The 14,759-nt window shown below is 40.8% G+C and overlaps 1 protein-coding gene across 1 annotated transcript; it reads right to left on the bottom strand.

Moving 5' to 3' along the window:
* Positions 1-12,933: 12,933 nt before the first annotated feature.
* LOC6591616 lies at positions 12,934-13,387 on the bottom strand. Its single transcript, XM_002017082.2, has 2 exons — positions 13,383-13,387; positions 12,934-13,318 (listed from the first exon to the last, which is right to left on the bottom strand). The coding sequence occupies exon 2, from the start codon at positions 13,316-13,318 to the stop codon at positions 12,974-12,976; it is 345 nt and encodes a 114-aa protein (XP_002017118.1). The 5' UTR covers positions 13,383-13,387; the 3' UTR covers positions 12,934-12,973.
* Between the last annotated feature and the right edge of the window lie 1,372 nt (positions 13,388-14,759).

Raw genomic sequence — 14,759 nt, 5'->3', positions numbered from 1 at the left:
GGTCTCTAAATGGGATGGATGTGGTGTAGTGTGGTGTGAGTGTACGGTTTGAAGCTAATTTACTTTAGCAGCTCAAACAATTAATCGTGGCATCAATCAAACCGTTTTCCGACAATTCAATTGACAGCAGGCAGCAGCTTTAGAGGAGTAATCAGTCAATGATGGAGTGGGAATGTAGGAAATGCCATTCAAGGATGGTTAGAATAGATCATATTACTGAAACTCCACGTAGATAGAATGGCATTTGAATGGATCTGAACGGATCTAATGATAATAAAAATGATGGATCAATGTTATATCAGATAATGTGACCATTACAAGTCTATATTTTTGAATAAAAAAAGAGGAAGATGGAAAATTTAGGGACAAAATGAAACACCACATTCATGGAAATGCGGTTGTAGTTTGATTACCGTAAGTAAATGGAAAGGGACATTCCAAGGAGATCATAGAAATCACTCACATAGCTTAAAATTTATGTATTTGATGCCAAGGTGACGTAACCATATCCATTTTATATACAGCGGCTCCCCATAGTTCACCCACAAAATCCATATGCAAATATCAGCCAACTAAAAGCGTCAAGAGTGTGGGTCCTCACTGAAAGGCCCCGTCATCAGTCAGTCGGTCAATTGGTCCCAGCCCCAGCCCCAAAAAAACAGCTGCCACACAGGGGATGTGTGTAAACTCTTGTTGTTCCCTGCCGATGGGTGTTGCCTTCTGCCGATGCTGCTGCAGTTTATGGCCGTAATACATTTTGGGACCACTCTCGCTTTTTCTCTATCTCTCTCTCGCTCTGAGTGTGTTCGTTTCTCTTTAGTATACTCAGTTCTTTGCGGCTTTTTTGGCCGAAAAGTTATTGAATTGTTACAGCAGCCACTTGTGATAAATCAGTGACAAGGAGACCGGGAAACCCGTGCGTTAATAAATAGAGCAAGGACGAGTCGGTCGTGTGTTTTCTTTAATTTGCCATAAATATATATGTGCAAACGAGAATTTATTATAAAAGCCATCACTCAGCATATTGATTCAGGCCAGGCCATTGCTTAATTAAGGCCAAACTGGTGGCTTCTCCCACTCCGATTACCATCTACCAAGTCCGGCAAAACACAATCCACCCTCACCCGAAAAATATTTTATTAGATTTTTCGCCCAGCTGAGCAGTCCAAAGATAATCAGCATTGAAAAAGAGTGCATATACATATATGTACATATGTATGTTTGTATATATAAGAGGAGGAAACTTTGGACTATGCTGGGGGTCCTATTGCAGCATGAAAACTGCAACGTTCAACTCTATTGGTTTAAGTGCCGCTCTGTGTGTGCGGATCGTATGGGTATTCATATGTATGTATGGTTGAACAAATACAAAAGGCTTGCTCAGTTGCTTACGTGTGTACCGACATTTATTACCGCCCATAATCCGCAAAGTCTTATGCGTGTCTGTTCGAAAACCCCTCCCCCGATTCTCCTGCCATCCCGCATATGTGCAGTACCCACAAATGGAACTATAATTAAATTAAAACTTTTGCTAGAACTCGGAGTCAGGCCAGAGAAAAAAGGGTAGCCAACAGCCAGAGAGAAATTTCTTCCCATATTAAAATGAAATTATAGAGCAGGAAGAAAAAGAAAAACACACACACACACACACAACACAATGAACGGAATACGCTCGGTTTGCTTTGGTATTCGCAGCGGAGCGGTCGTTGGCCCTCACGTCGTATACTTAATACGGTAAGCTGTTTTTTCGGATTAGCCGCAATGCGGCTTAAGTGGATAGCAATGCGAGGGTGGTTGAGGTTCGTTTGTGGCGAAAAGAAGGGTCAGGAAAATCTATTGACCTGTATGACTTCTAGCGAACTAGATTTTGGCTTGGGTAACCTCTTCGGAGTGAAAGAAATACATGTTTTCTAGCTATCCTAAAAGATTTACATTTTTAACTACGAGTATACTATGATCATATCTGCAACTAAAATATAAAACATTTGACAACATTTAAAATATGTGCTTTTGAGAATTGAAGCATACTATAAACCTTTCAAAGTGTTTGCACGTTTTTCAATAACAAATATTTCTTTAATTCATTTTTTGATTGCTTTTGCTGACTCACTCAGGTCTTCTTTTAATCACAACTACGAATGTCTTTCAGTCTTCAGTCTGTCTTTCATACTTTTTTTTTAATAACTCTACCTCTTACTGCAAATTAATTTCCAGTTGAAAATCCACAAACAGTAATTTTACAAGCACTTAGCTCTAGCCATCGAGCAGCAGCAGCTGGTGCTGCATCTCCTTTTGGTTGGGTCCTGGGGCAAAGCGGATCGGATTATTGCAACCAACAACAAAATGGCCAAGAGAGGAATAAAGCGGTCTCAACTTGACCAGCACTTGGGCCTTCTCCTGGGCTCCTCTTGTGTGGCCTAGTCCAAATGCAATCGTTTCGTTAGTTCTTTTCTGTTCGTTTTTTTTTTGGGAATGAAAAGTTTTAGCCTCTTCAGGGGTGGAGCCGGATGTAGTCCTGTAGGCGGGGCAGGACTAGCTGTACCATACTAAAGTAAAAAGTTGTAGTTGAGCAGGGAACCCACATTTTGTTGCCAAACATTGATGAAGTTCGACTCCTCTCGAATACAAAATTTATGAAAAAAATTAAGGGGAAGAAAATGTTTAAAAATAGGTATACTCGTAGATGGAATATTGCGAGGAGAGAAAATATTAAAAACTGCCAAACAGATACGTATGTTAAATGAAGTTCGAGCACTCTCTTTTAAATATTTGGAATATTCCTTACAAATAAAGAGAAACGGAATAATTTAAAAAAATGATTATAAATATCAACTAAATATCTGAAACCCAGAATTGCTCAATGAAATGCTTACCAAATATTTTGAAACGATTAATATTTTGCACAAATAGATAGAAAGACTATTTGTACAAATATTTTTGAATAAAAGAATGCCAAAGAATTTGCCAAACATTAATGGAAAATGTCTAAGATGTTGTCAACATCCAAATTAAGTCTATTTTGAACAGTGAATGATTAATTCTTGTATCACTTAGCTCATGTTTTCTTGTTTTAATTAATATTTCATGTCTATTTTCTCACTTTTCAGCTGCATACTTTCGTTATCAGTTGGTTGCATGCAATTAATATCAGCCTACACGTATAATTGCTTGCATTTTACTTCCAACGCTCCCCTATAGATACACATTTTGTGGTCCCAGTTGTTGCTGCTGCGGCTGTTGCTATTGTTGTGAGCATAAAGGTTTTTCCCCCGAAATAGGGGTTAGTTTTAAGCTCGAGGCAAAGTGTTCTTGTTCTTCATCTGTCGGTACTCTTCCCTGTTGCAGTTAGATGGAGAGATACGAGATACGAGAGCCCATGTGTGTGCTATAAATACATATGTTTTAATTTCCGCACTTTTGGGTCAGTCCTGGCATCCCCGCTGTATCTGGCTCGATCTGGATTCAGCAGCCATGTCAAAATGCGGTTCAGATTAAAGGCAAATGCGGATGTGAATGTTGCGTGTTTCCGTTTTCCCCCGTATGCTCTTCGGTCCGGTCTCTTGTTTGTATTTATGAGCACACACACACACACACACGCACATTTTTGCTCATTTTTGTAAAGGCTAAGGCATGGAGGGGGTCCGTCCGACACTGGCCATTCGCATCCGTTGCAAGTTTTTATTTTTGTACACCCTTCGAGACGGGTATTACGGCTTGACCGGATGTTTGATACAAAATGGAGGCTTGGAAACTTTTTAAAGTACGTTTATACGAGTATCTCCTTGACAATTACCATTATCGATAGATAGCTTTCTTGGCACCGAGCGAGATTCAAGGGTACATCATTCTTCGCCACTTCAAAGATATCTCTGCTTTTCCGTTTCGATTTTGTGTTTATGTTTTTGTGCGCACTTCAACAGCATGAATGTCCAATAACACACATACGAGGACATACAGAGACAGGGTTTCATAAACATAATCATGTGCCATACGACTATAGGAACCAGCCCCCCGAAACATTCATCGATCCTTCTTGTGACGCTTCTCATTTTCTCATTTCTTTTCAGTTGCTCTCTCGCTCACATCGCATCGCACAACTCGGTTAAATGACTCATGAAATTGCTGCTGCGACCCATTTTGCTTTTATGAGAGTGTGACTGGGTGTGTGTTCCCTGTTTGTATTTGTATTTCGTGTGCATGTGTCTGTGTTAGTTGCAAGTGCTCGTTTATGGGAAAGCAATATTGTTTGTTCCTGAACGAGGGACGAGGCAGGGGCAGGGGCATGGGCATTGCGGCTCCTGCCTTTCGGTTAATAATTTAGGCTTAAATACATACAAGAAACTCCCGGCACATTGCGTATACGCAGCGTTGGACATTTTGCCAAACTGTTGACACGTGCAAACACACACACACAAAGAGAAACACACCGAAGAGCACACCCACTCATGGAATTACATGGTAGTGTAGGCCCAAAGTAGCCGCAAAGCCAATTGTCGAGCAGGGTGGGAGGATGGCGTGCTCGCTTGCTCTGACGCGGGGGAGTGGCAAATAAATCAAAGCGAGTGTTGCCAGTGCGAGTGCAAGAGGTGCGGGCGTGTTAAGTGGGCTCAAGACAGGGTTGATTGAGCGCGAACTCTGTGTAAGTGCGTGGACTGGCTAGGCAGGGGGAGGCTGGAAGATGGGTGGCAGTTGCAGGTGAAAGTTTACTAGGCGATGGTATTGGTCTTGTGATGCTGCTCGTGCAAAGCTTCTGTCTTCTGTTTAAGCCAGTCGTAGATAAAAATCCCTTAATATTGGTTATGCCGATTTAAAAAGCAAGATTATATTTCTACAAAATATGTTCAAAAGTATTATTGTGTCAAACGACGAAATTTCGGTGTGTATGCATTTTAATACGCACACAATTGTAAAGTTTTTATTGTAACTGGGACTGTGAACGGTTTGCATTCCTATTGCCATCAGTAGGAATATCAATTTGTTCAATTTGTGTGTTCGTAAGAAATAGTAAAGTAGAAAGAACAGACGAACGAATCCAGCAATACTACGAAAATGTGGGTGTGAGCAAGTCGCAATTACGTGTAACACAATCACGAAATAAATGAAACAAACAACGACAATTGGAACGGAGACAAACACGCCCTTACGTAAATGACAGTCACAGAAAAAATATATTTACAACCGATTCGATTTGTTTCTATCAATAAAGAATTATAATTAATCGATAATTATCGATCAAATATCAAAGGTGTTCTTGCTATGTTTAGCATCCACGTTCACGCATACCTAATACTTTTATATATTTGAAAATATATCGCATTTAAGAGAAGTTGGTGTTGAAATTAAGACCGAAACAGAGAACACTGAACTCAACTTGGTAAGAAATTTATTGTGAAAAGTTTCCACAGTCCAAGAGCCATCAGATTCTCTGTCACGGTTGCATGTCTCTTTGTTTGGGTCTGGCCACAAACAAAGTCATGAACTATGTGGACCCCAGCAAACATCCTTGATATGTTATCTAAAAATTTGGCCACACGAATGTTAGCCACACAAATCCTCTCCTCCCCCCTGACTTTGATATAGATGTAGCTGGTAGAGGGAGTGTCCCATCCTGTCCAGCCGGACCCGAACCACGACCCACCACAGGTTGCCTATATTTGGCTACAATGTGGTGCCATCAAATTACTGGTCTCATTTTCTATGCAGAGTCTATTATGGAAGAAGAGTGGAGGAGTAGCCGAGGCCAAAAATGCGACAAAAAGTGGCGTTAAATTTCACACTAACACACACACGCACGCAAGAAACGTGAGAGCGAGCCCGGAAAAAGGGCGAAGGAGGAGAGAGCCGAGGAGAAAAGTGGAAAAGGAAAAACATTTCACATGCGTTGCGGACACCGCAACCGCAAATATGCAAATTTTTGCCGGACAGAACAGGAAGACCGTCGAGAATCCTACGCTCGGATGGAATGTTGAACTTTGAACCGAGTCTTGACTTGGCCGCACTAATGCGTTGACGTTGACGTCGCCCCGTCACCCCGTCACCCCGACAGCATACACCAGAGAAGCACGAAAACAAAAACCGGACTTGCCAAAATGTTGATATCCAAGAACACTTTTTTTTCATATTAACATTTATGCTAGAACCAGGAATTTGTTGCTGTTTCTTCAGAGGATGATGATGAAGATGGTGCTTCCCGGAGAGCGCATAGAAATCTTTTTTGCGTGCCAAATTGGCCGAGTCTCGGCTTGGACTCGGAACTCAGGACTCTCGGCTCTGCCGACAAAGTGTGCTTTAAAAAGCTGACATAAAGAGAGACAGAGAACGAGAACGAGACTCATTTCTGGTGTTTCTGGCGGCCAAAAGAGGAAAAACTTAAATTAGTTTATTTATGCTTTGTTTGGGCGGGACTTTCCTCAATAATTCAGAGCAGGCCAAGATAACTTTGTGGGCGAATCTCTGGCTGCTTTGGCATTAAGTTTTCGCTGATTGAGTTGCGCTCGAGCTCTCTTCGGCCCGAAGTTCTTTTCGGGCCACTTTCGACTTAAAGTTGTCAGCGTGGATGAGGATCTCTGCGAGTGCTTACACCAAAGACAAAAGGCAAGCAAACAGTGCGTAAAATGTTTGAGAAGAACGAATTAATTACACCCAACGTCAGCGAGCTAGAGGAACAGAACCCTTTTCCTCGTCCTTCTTCGCCCAAGAAGTTTTCGGGGTTTTTTGGTGTAGGGGCGTGGCTTTTAATTGTGCCACCACATTTCCGCATCCCTTGGGCTGTCCCAGCCAAGGCTCAACACTCAAGCAGTCCCGAAAAGTAAAGGGGAAGGGCGAAAAAAGTTACGACGAAAATTTACTCAAGAAATTTCATGCTGCGCCTTGATAACTTTTCTGCAGATGCAAGTCAGCGACGACTCTGTTGTGATCTTTTTGGTTGCGAGAAATACATATACATATATTGAATAATATTTACATATAGTTTAATTATATATTTCCAAAGTTATCAATTAAAGTTTCGTAGATATCTGTTCATTTATTTAATTCAATGGCGTTTTGATTATATTTCTTAAAAGTGAATAATGAAGATGTTAATAATTTGTAATATTATTATTCATAAACTATTTTGGATAGACAACAAATTTACTGTAGTTCAGATGCTTTTTTTACATTTAATTTTTGTACTACATAAATATTCGAAATAGTTAATATTTGTATATAATTTAAATATAAATATACAAATTTGTACCATTATTTTGTATCATTTTACCATTTCCATTTTCTAGAACTAGTTTAAATTGATTTATCTGTACATTTCAAGATTTCATTATTGAACTATTCAATTAATCAACATTCAAGGGTATCCTCAGCTTCGACTTGGCTTCCAAAAATAAATTAACTTGCCTTTTTCAATACTTTATTTTTTCATATTTTTTTCTTGATGTTTAATTTGGCGCATGCGATTAAATTTCAACGCTCTTTTTTTGCACATCCTCTGCTATGGTAGCGCGTGTCTCGGCTTTAGAATCAAAATTTCATCGGGCGTAACAAATTTGTTTGGCTGCTCTCCCCAGAGAGTAGCTCCCTGATCCTTGCCTAGTTGGTGAGCTTTGGAGCATGGGCCAGGACAGGACAGACATATCACTCAACGGGGGGCTCAGGACCACCTGTAAATGTGCCTGAGATATGGCCATGGAAAATGACAAATTAGCAACATCAATTACGGAAATTTATTTTGCTTGCCTTGTTTGCTCTGGCATTGGGATCTGGGATTGACCGGGACAGCCCATATACCCCGTAGCCCCCCACACATACGCGTACATGCCTCGATACGTCGTCCTGTACTCCCGCATTGGCCTACAAACTCATTTGTTGTACTTAATTTGGGTTCCATTCGTCTCTCTGTGTGTGTGTAAAAGGCATTTTTGTGGTCATGGAACGGAAACAGACGAAAAAGGACAACGAAATGAGCATTTTGGCATTGCTCTGGCATTCTCTCTCCGTTTCGGCCAAGTGCTTTTTCGGTAAGGGAGAGAGTTGAAGGGGTTGGCTGAACCAAATGAGTTTTATGATGAGCTTCTGCTGCTGCGGCTGTTGTTGATTTACGTGTGGCATACACTGGAGCAGGGTATTAAAAGTTTGGCAAGATTTTTGTAACGCTGAGATAAAGCAGCATGAATATCGATATACATATATCCTCATAGCCTTCTGACATTAAACTTTTCTTACTATGCTTCAAAGACATAGATGTCATGAGAGATAGGCTATTGGTCGAAGGACTGAGGCAGTACTTGTGACAACGCATACAGCCAGCAAGCAAAATTGGATCTAAAAAGTGCAACAATCCTTTATGCCGCAGAGAAAGCAAAGATTTCGCAAAAATCTCTCTAGCTCTCAGTGATTAGTTTTCCCATAAGGCTGTCTCTGCTTTTGCAGATAGTCAGTTAGCAACGTCAAATGTCTATGCTTTAGTCTATGAAAGTGGAAGAGTGAAACACTTATAGTACTGGCTCATTCAACAAACATTTAATAAAATTCGTGTGATATGTAGTACAGTCCTTAAGACACAAAGCAACTTGAGCCTTTTTTTTAGTTTTAGTCAGGGTACAAAATCTTTTGACGTTCTTCCAGAGATATTGAATTCCAAATGGCTGCCCCCTCAACTACTCAGATTCTGGCTTCCCCGAAATGCTTGTACGATAGTCGTGTTGTGGGAATACCAGACAGCTATCACAGCTTATTTTTGTTCGAATTACTAGTAGATGGGTCAGCCAATATTGAGATGTCGATGGGCCCCTGCCCCAGTCGTTCATTCGGATGTCGCCATCCATCTTTTTTAACAAAAAGCAGACAAGTTTGGGAATCTAGGAAAGACAATTCTAACATTTATTTTATTGAACATAATAGATGACTTACAGTAACTGAATTAACTTGTTCCTATTTTGTTATAAATAGAATCTTTGAAATTGGAATAGTATATTATTAGCTGTCGACAAGATATAATTTGGATGAAACAAAGTTAAAAAGTGATCAAAAAAAGTGGACTGCTACTTGTGAGTATATCATGTACATATCTGCCATAAAAACAATCTAACTTGAAATGCATCGACTACCAGAATAAGACTATCCTTTTCCTCGTTGTTTCTGGGGCTCGTATTTTGCCTGAATTACCTGCAACATCTTTTTTATCCATTCTTATAGGCAATTTAATAACCACTCAGCTTCAGAATATTGACAATTGTCAGCATTTTTATTGCAAACTGTACGGAAGGGTATACACAGCTTCGGCCACTGAAGGAGGCTTTTCTATCTTCTTTTGTTTGTGTTTCGCCCGTTGAAAATTCTTAGAAAACAGCATAAACTAGCTAACTGTTTTGTCAGACGCACACACACACATACATTCCCTGATATGCATATACATACATATATGTATGTATTTATATGTAAATCTTACCTAAGTATCTGTGCGTATCTGTGTGTCTGCATGGCTTGTGATAACTGAAAACAAAAGTTTTTGCTTTTGATTTATGTGCATTTAGGTTTAGCTTTTGGTTTTAGCGTGAAATAGTTTCAGGAGCTACCAGGATGGGGTTGAATGTGGACGTGTGGCACTTCATGAACTCTCGTAATCATTATAAAGGCCCGGCCACACGTTTCACAGAGATAAACAGAGAGAGAGAGAGAAAACTTAAAGCAACTAAATTGTGATAGGTTTTGAGGAGTTTACTATAAAGTATCGCTTAAGAAATATCAGTCGAAGTATTGAAAATGAAGGCCCCATTTTCTCTCTGGTAATATTTTCAAGATGTTCAATGAAAGCAAATGCGGATCTTCGAGAGACCTTCGAATTTATAGCGAAATATTCAAGTGAGATGTTCCATATTTTAGGCTGATTTATTATCTGGATTAAAGTTATGTGATACACTTTTATCGATGCTCTTGGAAGTGCTAGGCGTAAGCACGGGACCGAGCTTAGTTAACACTTTCGTTTTTGTGCCCGAAATCAATCATTATCCACCCATCGACACCAAAATGTTGCTTGTTTATTTATATTTACCATTTGTATTCCTCCCCTGAACAACAGAATCCACACCCCACCACCTCACCCCTAGCAGCTCGTACTCGTCTCAGTGTCCCCCACATCGAGTCGAATAGCAAAACCAATCAAACATCAAACAGTATTCCATCATTGTCAGCAGCAGAACACAGCAGTAGGATGTGGTGGGGGACGGGAACGGAGTCCATTTGAGGTGGAACATTTATGAGTCCGTGTGACATAATGTCAAATATTCAGAGCGCAAACGTTGATGCATCCCTTGGCTTCCATGGCTACTCCATTCATTGATAGACACATTCGCTGCAGCGAAACTACAATTTGCGGCTCATGAATTTTGTTGCCATTGGCCAGGGTTCGACTCTGAGTCTGGCTGCTGGCACTTCAAACAATGCCACCGCAATTTATGCCACAGTTTGTCCGTGTACCAGTATGCCCCCGAATCCCCCCGCCATCGCGTACACGCATCAAGTTTTTCGATTTGCAAAACTATTTTCATGAGGATCTGGATGGGCCATTGGCTGATTGCTCGATTGCCGAATTCAACTGGAAGTGAAATCGTTTGTATGCGCTCGCGTTATTGACGCACATCTATCAGAATCACAAATATATATACATTTAAGTGCATTATACATATAAATATATACATTTGTATGTGTTTGGCATGGAGCCAGTTGCTGGAGCATTTCGGGCTTATCTATGGAAAATATACATTTAAATCCGAATTGATTTCGTTTGGCTGTTGGTAATGGTTGGTCAACCCCTCTATCCTATCAACAAGTCCTTCGTTTTACGGTCTGTTCCGTCTCCTTCGGGTATAAGCTATTGAGCCGCAAAATCCTTTGGTTTGGGCTGGGGCTGTTTTACAGACAGGGGGGATATATAAAGGGGGAATTTGGAATTTTTAGAATCACATTCAGAGTGGGAGTCACAATCACCATTCAACTGAGACATAAACATTGTTGTTGGTGTTATTTTTATGCAAATATTTCGCATATGGCACCCTCAGGGGGAGTGCTAAACTCTCCATCCGACCAACTGGTTTCAAAACAGGGGTGTCAAAGCGAGTGGCACTGGTGGCAAGGTGGAAAAAAGGTTTTTATGATTCGTGTTCTATGTTTGTTTTCGTCCAACTGCTGTGAGCAGGGTACATCCTAGTCGACCAACCAGATTCTTGAGTTCTCCCCTCCATCAGCAGTGGCTAGAGGATGCAAACAATGGACGTAGCCCCTTCGAGTCTCCTTCATTTTTTAAATTTCAAGTGCACGCCTACTTGTAATATGAAGAATGTACTTGGATTCCTTGAAAAAATTAACATATCGTAAATGCCTGATGGTCGTCGTGCTCTCGTACTAATGATGTGTAAATGTTAACGGTTTTGTCAGGAGTTTTCCCATACACCACCCTCCCTCCCATCGCTTCCGATTTCTCAGCTAATTAAAGAAAAATGTATTTTTGATTACAGCTCAATTTGTGTTTCGGTTTATTTCCAGAATCATTGGATGAACTTACATACGTGTATGTACCAGCACTCGTTCGGATATATGCGCAGTACATATGTGAACAAGTAATAATTTGGGGGGCACGAGTTTGCCCTTTGCCTTTGCCTGGCAAATACTCGTATTGGGGCCATGTTGCTGGCGTCTTAAATAAATTAGCTCTGGCTGTTGGCCATGGCCATGGGCCATGGGCATTCGGTGGCCCCGAGTGCCGCCTGGCATAATAATATTATGTGGCCAAGATTGAAACAAATAAAGCAAATGCCTAATTATATTTCGTTTGTCAACCATGACAAATAATAGGAGCGGAACTGCGACTTAGGCAGCTCCAACAAGTCGGACATGGAATATCAATTGTTTCTTTCGGGAAGGAGATGTGTACATGCTAGGACTCTCAGTTTTCCCTTCCCATCTTTGCTCTTTTTAACAGGGTTGTCCCTCTTATCACCTTATGATTCCTGTCTCTCATGGCGCTTTGAAGCTGGCTATAAAAACCAAAGTAGTTCACTCAAGAAGCCATACACCTCCTCCCATAGGGACACTCTCAGAGACACAGAGAGACAGACTACTCGTACGCATAAACAAAAAACTGTTTGCTGTCTGAAACTTTCCCTAACAATGGTCAATGTCCCTAGACTACTCAGCACTGGAGCTGGTCCAAACGAGAGGAAAAAGAAATCTCTTCCTCCCACTTTCTTTTGGTTCGACTTTCAGTTTGCTTTGGGCCGAGGATTCCACAACTTTTTGGTTTTCGGTTTTTTTTTGGGTTCTCGGGTTGTCCTGCCCTTCACGGCCTGTTTATTTTTGCTTACACTTATCAAAATATTGGCCATCCACATATTGTTTAGCCTGTCCTGTCTGCATCCAGCATAAAGATATCGGAGTCGGGTCAACTCTGTTCCCCAGCCCCCCTGAAACAAAACCCTCCGTGTGCTCTTTACTAACGCAAAAACAAAAGCGGCAGATAAGACAACAACTAGGGGGATGAGAGTTGGTTGAGGGGAGATTAAGTAAGCGCCGCACTGTAGATGCTCTTGAATTGCTCGGGAATAAATATTAAGGGGAGCAGGTCCACATTAAACCCAAACAATTATAGAAAACTGAAATGAAAAGCGATAGAAACAGTGCTTGGAAATAAACCTTGCTATTGCTGTTGCTAAACCGAAATCCTATAATTTGGAGGGCTTCGGGCAACGTTAAAGATGCTGCAGCTAAACAATTTAATGATATATCGATATATAGCCTCAGAGCCATCTCAGCGATTATTTATCTATGAAATACAACTTAAACTGGACCTTTAAGGAATTTTCTTAGACTTTGAACTTAGCCTTGAAATAAGAACAGTTAAGAACGGTTCATCTCTAATAAGTAACAAAATTTGTCAGTGGATTGGACACATTTAATGTACTTCTTGAGATATGTATTACATTCGTTAAGACACAAAGCAGTCTTTCATCTTTTTTAGATCTTCTTCTGCCTTGCCCTCTTCAGTCTTATCGTCGTTATGCAGCTGCTTTTCAGGGTAACAAAGTTGTTGACGTTCTTCGAGGGACATGGAGCTCCACTTGGCTGCAGCTTCCAACATTTGCTCGGATTCGGTCTTCTCCGGAACTGTCTTGCGAAACTCTTCAAGGAAATGCTTGTAAGCTAGTTGTTTTGTGAGAATACCAGACTGCTTTCCCAACTTATTCTTATTCAAATTTTTAGATGGCCCAGCTAACATTGCGGCGTCTGAGGGCCCTTGCGACAGGTCCGCCATTTTTATGTCTTCGTCCATCTTTTTGAATAAGCAGACAAGTCTGGGAATTTAGGCAATACGATTATTACAGTAGATGACTTACTTTAACGATATCTCGACAGGAATTGAAGTATGCCGACTACGGTTTAGTATTTGCGAAATATTCTGCCGAGCCTGCTCTGATTGAAGTCTTTTTTCTATGTCTTAAAAGGTCAGCGGTGAAATAACCATCTAATACGTAATAGATGGCTTGAAATAATATTTTCTATTGAAAAATCTCTTACTATTTAATGCGTTTGTGCAATGTTAAAGAAGTTGAAGTTCCACAGTTTCATAAAAAGCAGAAAATAAATGAAAGTTGAGAGAAATGCGGGGGAAAGATAAGCGAAACTAAGATGCTCTTCAGTTGTCGGAAAATTGTGAAATGATTTATCCCACTTGGTTAGCCTTATTTGAAAAATGTATAAACATTTCATTTGCTGGTTACGTTTTCGAGGGCGAACGCAATACGTCTGAGTAAGTGACAAAAGCGAGTCGAAAATGGATTCAGAATGAAACAGAACGAAAGTTAGAAAGTAGCAAGGTCTTAAAGATTTTCGGTAACAATTCAACCCCAGATCGCGTTATAGCATGATTTTGTACAGACGATTATAGAATATATATAAAATATATCTAGAAACATCATGGAATATTTGTAACGAAATATAAACCCCCTGAGTTAATCGGAATACCCCTTAGCAAAGAACATTTGGAGGGTGAGATACACACAAAAAATTATCTTGCATGCGGCCACATGTTGTTGAATTTTTCAGCATGTGCGATTGTGTGTGTGTGCGTGTTGGTGCCTGTGCGAGTGCCGTAACTTCCACTTTGTTGTCCGGGTTCAGGCCAGACCGGGTACTACCCCTTCCACCATGTTCCACCCCCCCATATACGTACATATATCCCCCACTTTATTTGCTCAGTTTGCCGCTGCTTAAGTTACTTTCTCTTTACGCTTGAATTTCTTTTTCTGCCCGGGTCCTTTGCCTTTTGCCGCCTGACTTTCCTCCATCCTCCAGCCCATGCGTAGCCTTTTCGTCTTTTCGGCTGAGCTCAGCAGCTCATTTTCCATCGAGCATGTGTGCGTAGGTTCTGTGATTTTTCCTCCTTTTCGGGGGCCGGCTTTGTTTCTGTCTCTCCACTTCAGTATTTCTGAATTTCGTGCGTCTGTTATTTTCATAAATAAATTTGCATGTCAAATGACATTGTTTATGGTATTCCTATATGAAAGACATATATCACTAGGGCAGATGTCGCTCTGTATCTGTATCTCTCTCTCTCTCTCTCTTTCTCTCCGTGCGTCGCTCACACGTTGTTGACATCTTTGTTAAAATATGTTTACAAGCTGAAATTAGTAAAGGAGAGTTTTTCCATTCTTGCTCTGGATTCTGGATATGTCCTGGATCTGTCTCCGTCTCCGTCTCCATCTCAATCTCCA

Source organism: Drosophila persimilis, unplaced genomic scaffold (assembly GCF_003286085.1).
Source record: "Drosophila persimilis strain 14011-0111.01,24,50 unplaced genomic scaffold, DperRS2 tig00000000-arrow-pilon, whole genome shotgun sequence".
In the NCBI taxonomy this organism is placed as follows: domain Eukaryota; kingdom Metazoa; phylum Arthropoda; class Insecta; order Diptera; family Drosophilidae; genus Drosophila; species Drosophila persimilis.
Note: the sequence above shows the minus strand (reverse complement) of the source record. Positions and strands in the feature narration are given on the sequence as shown.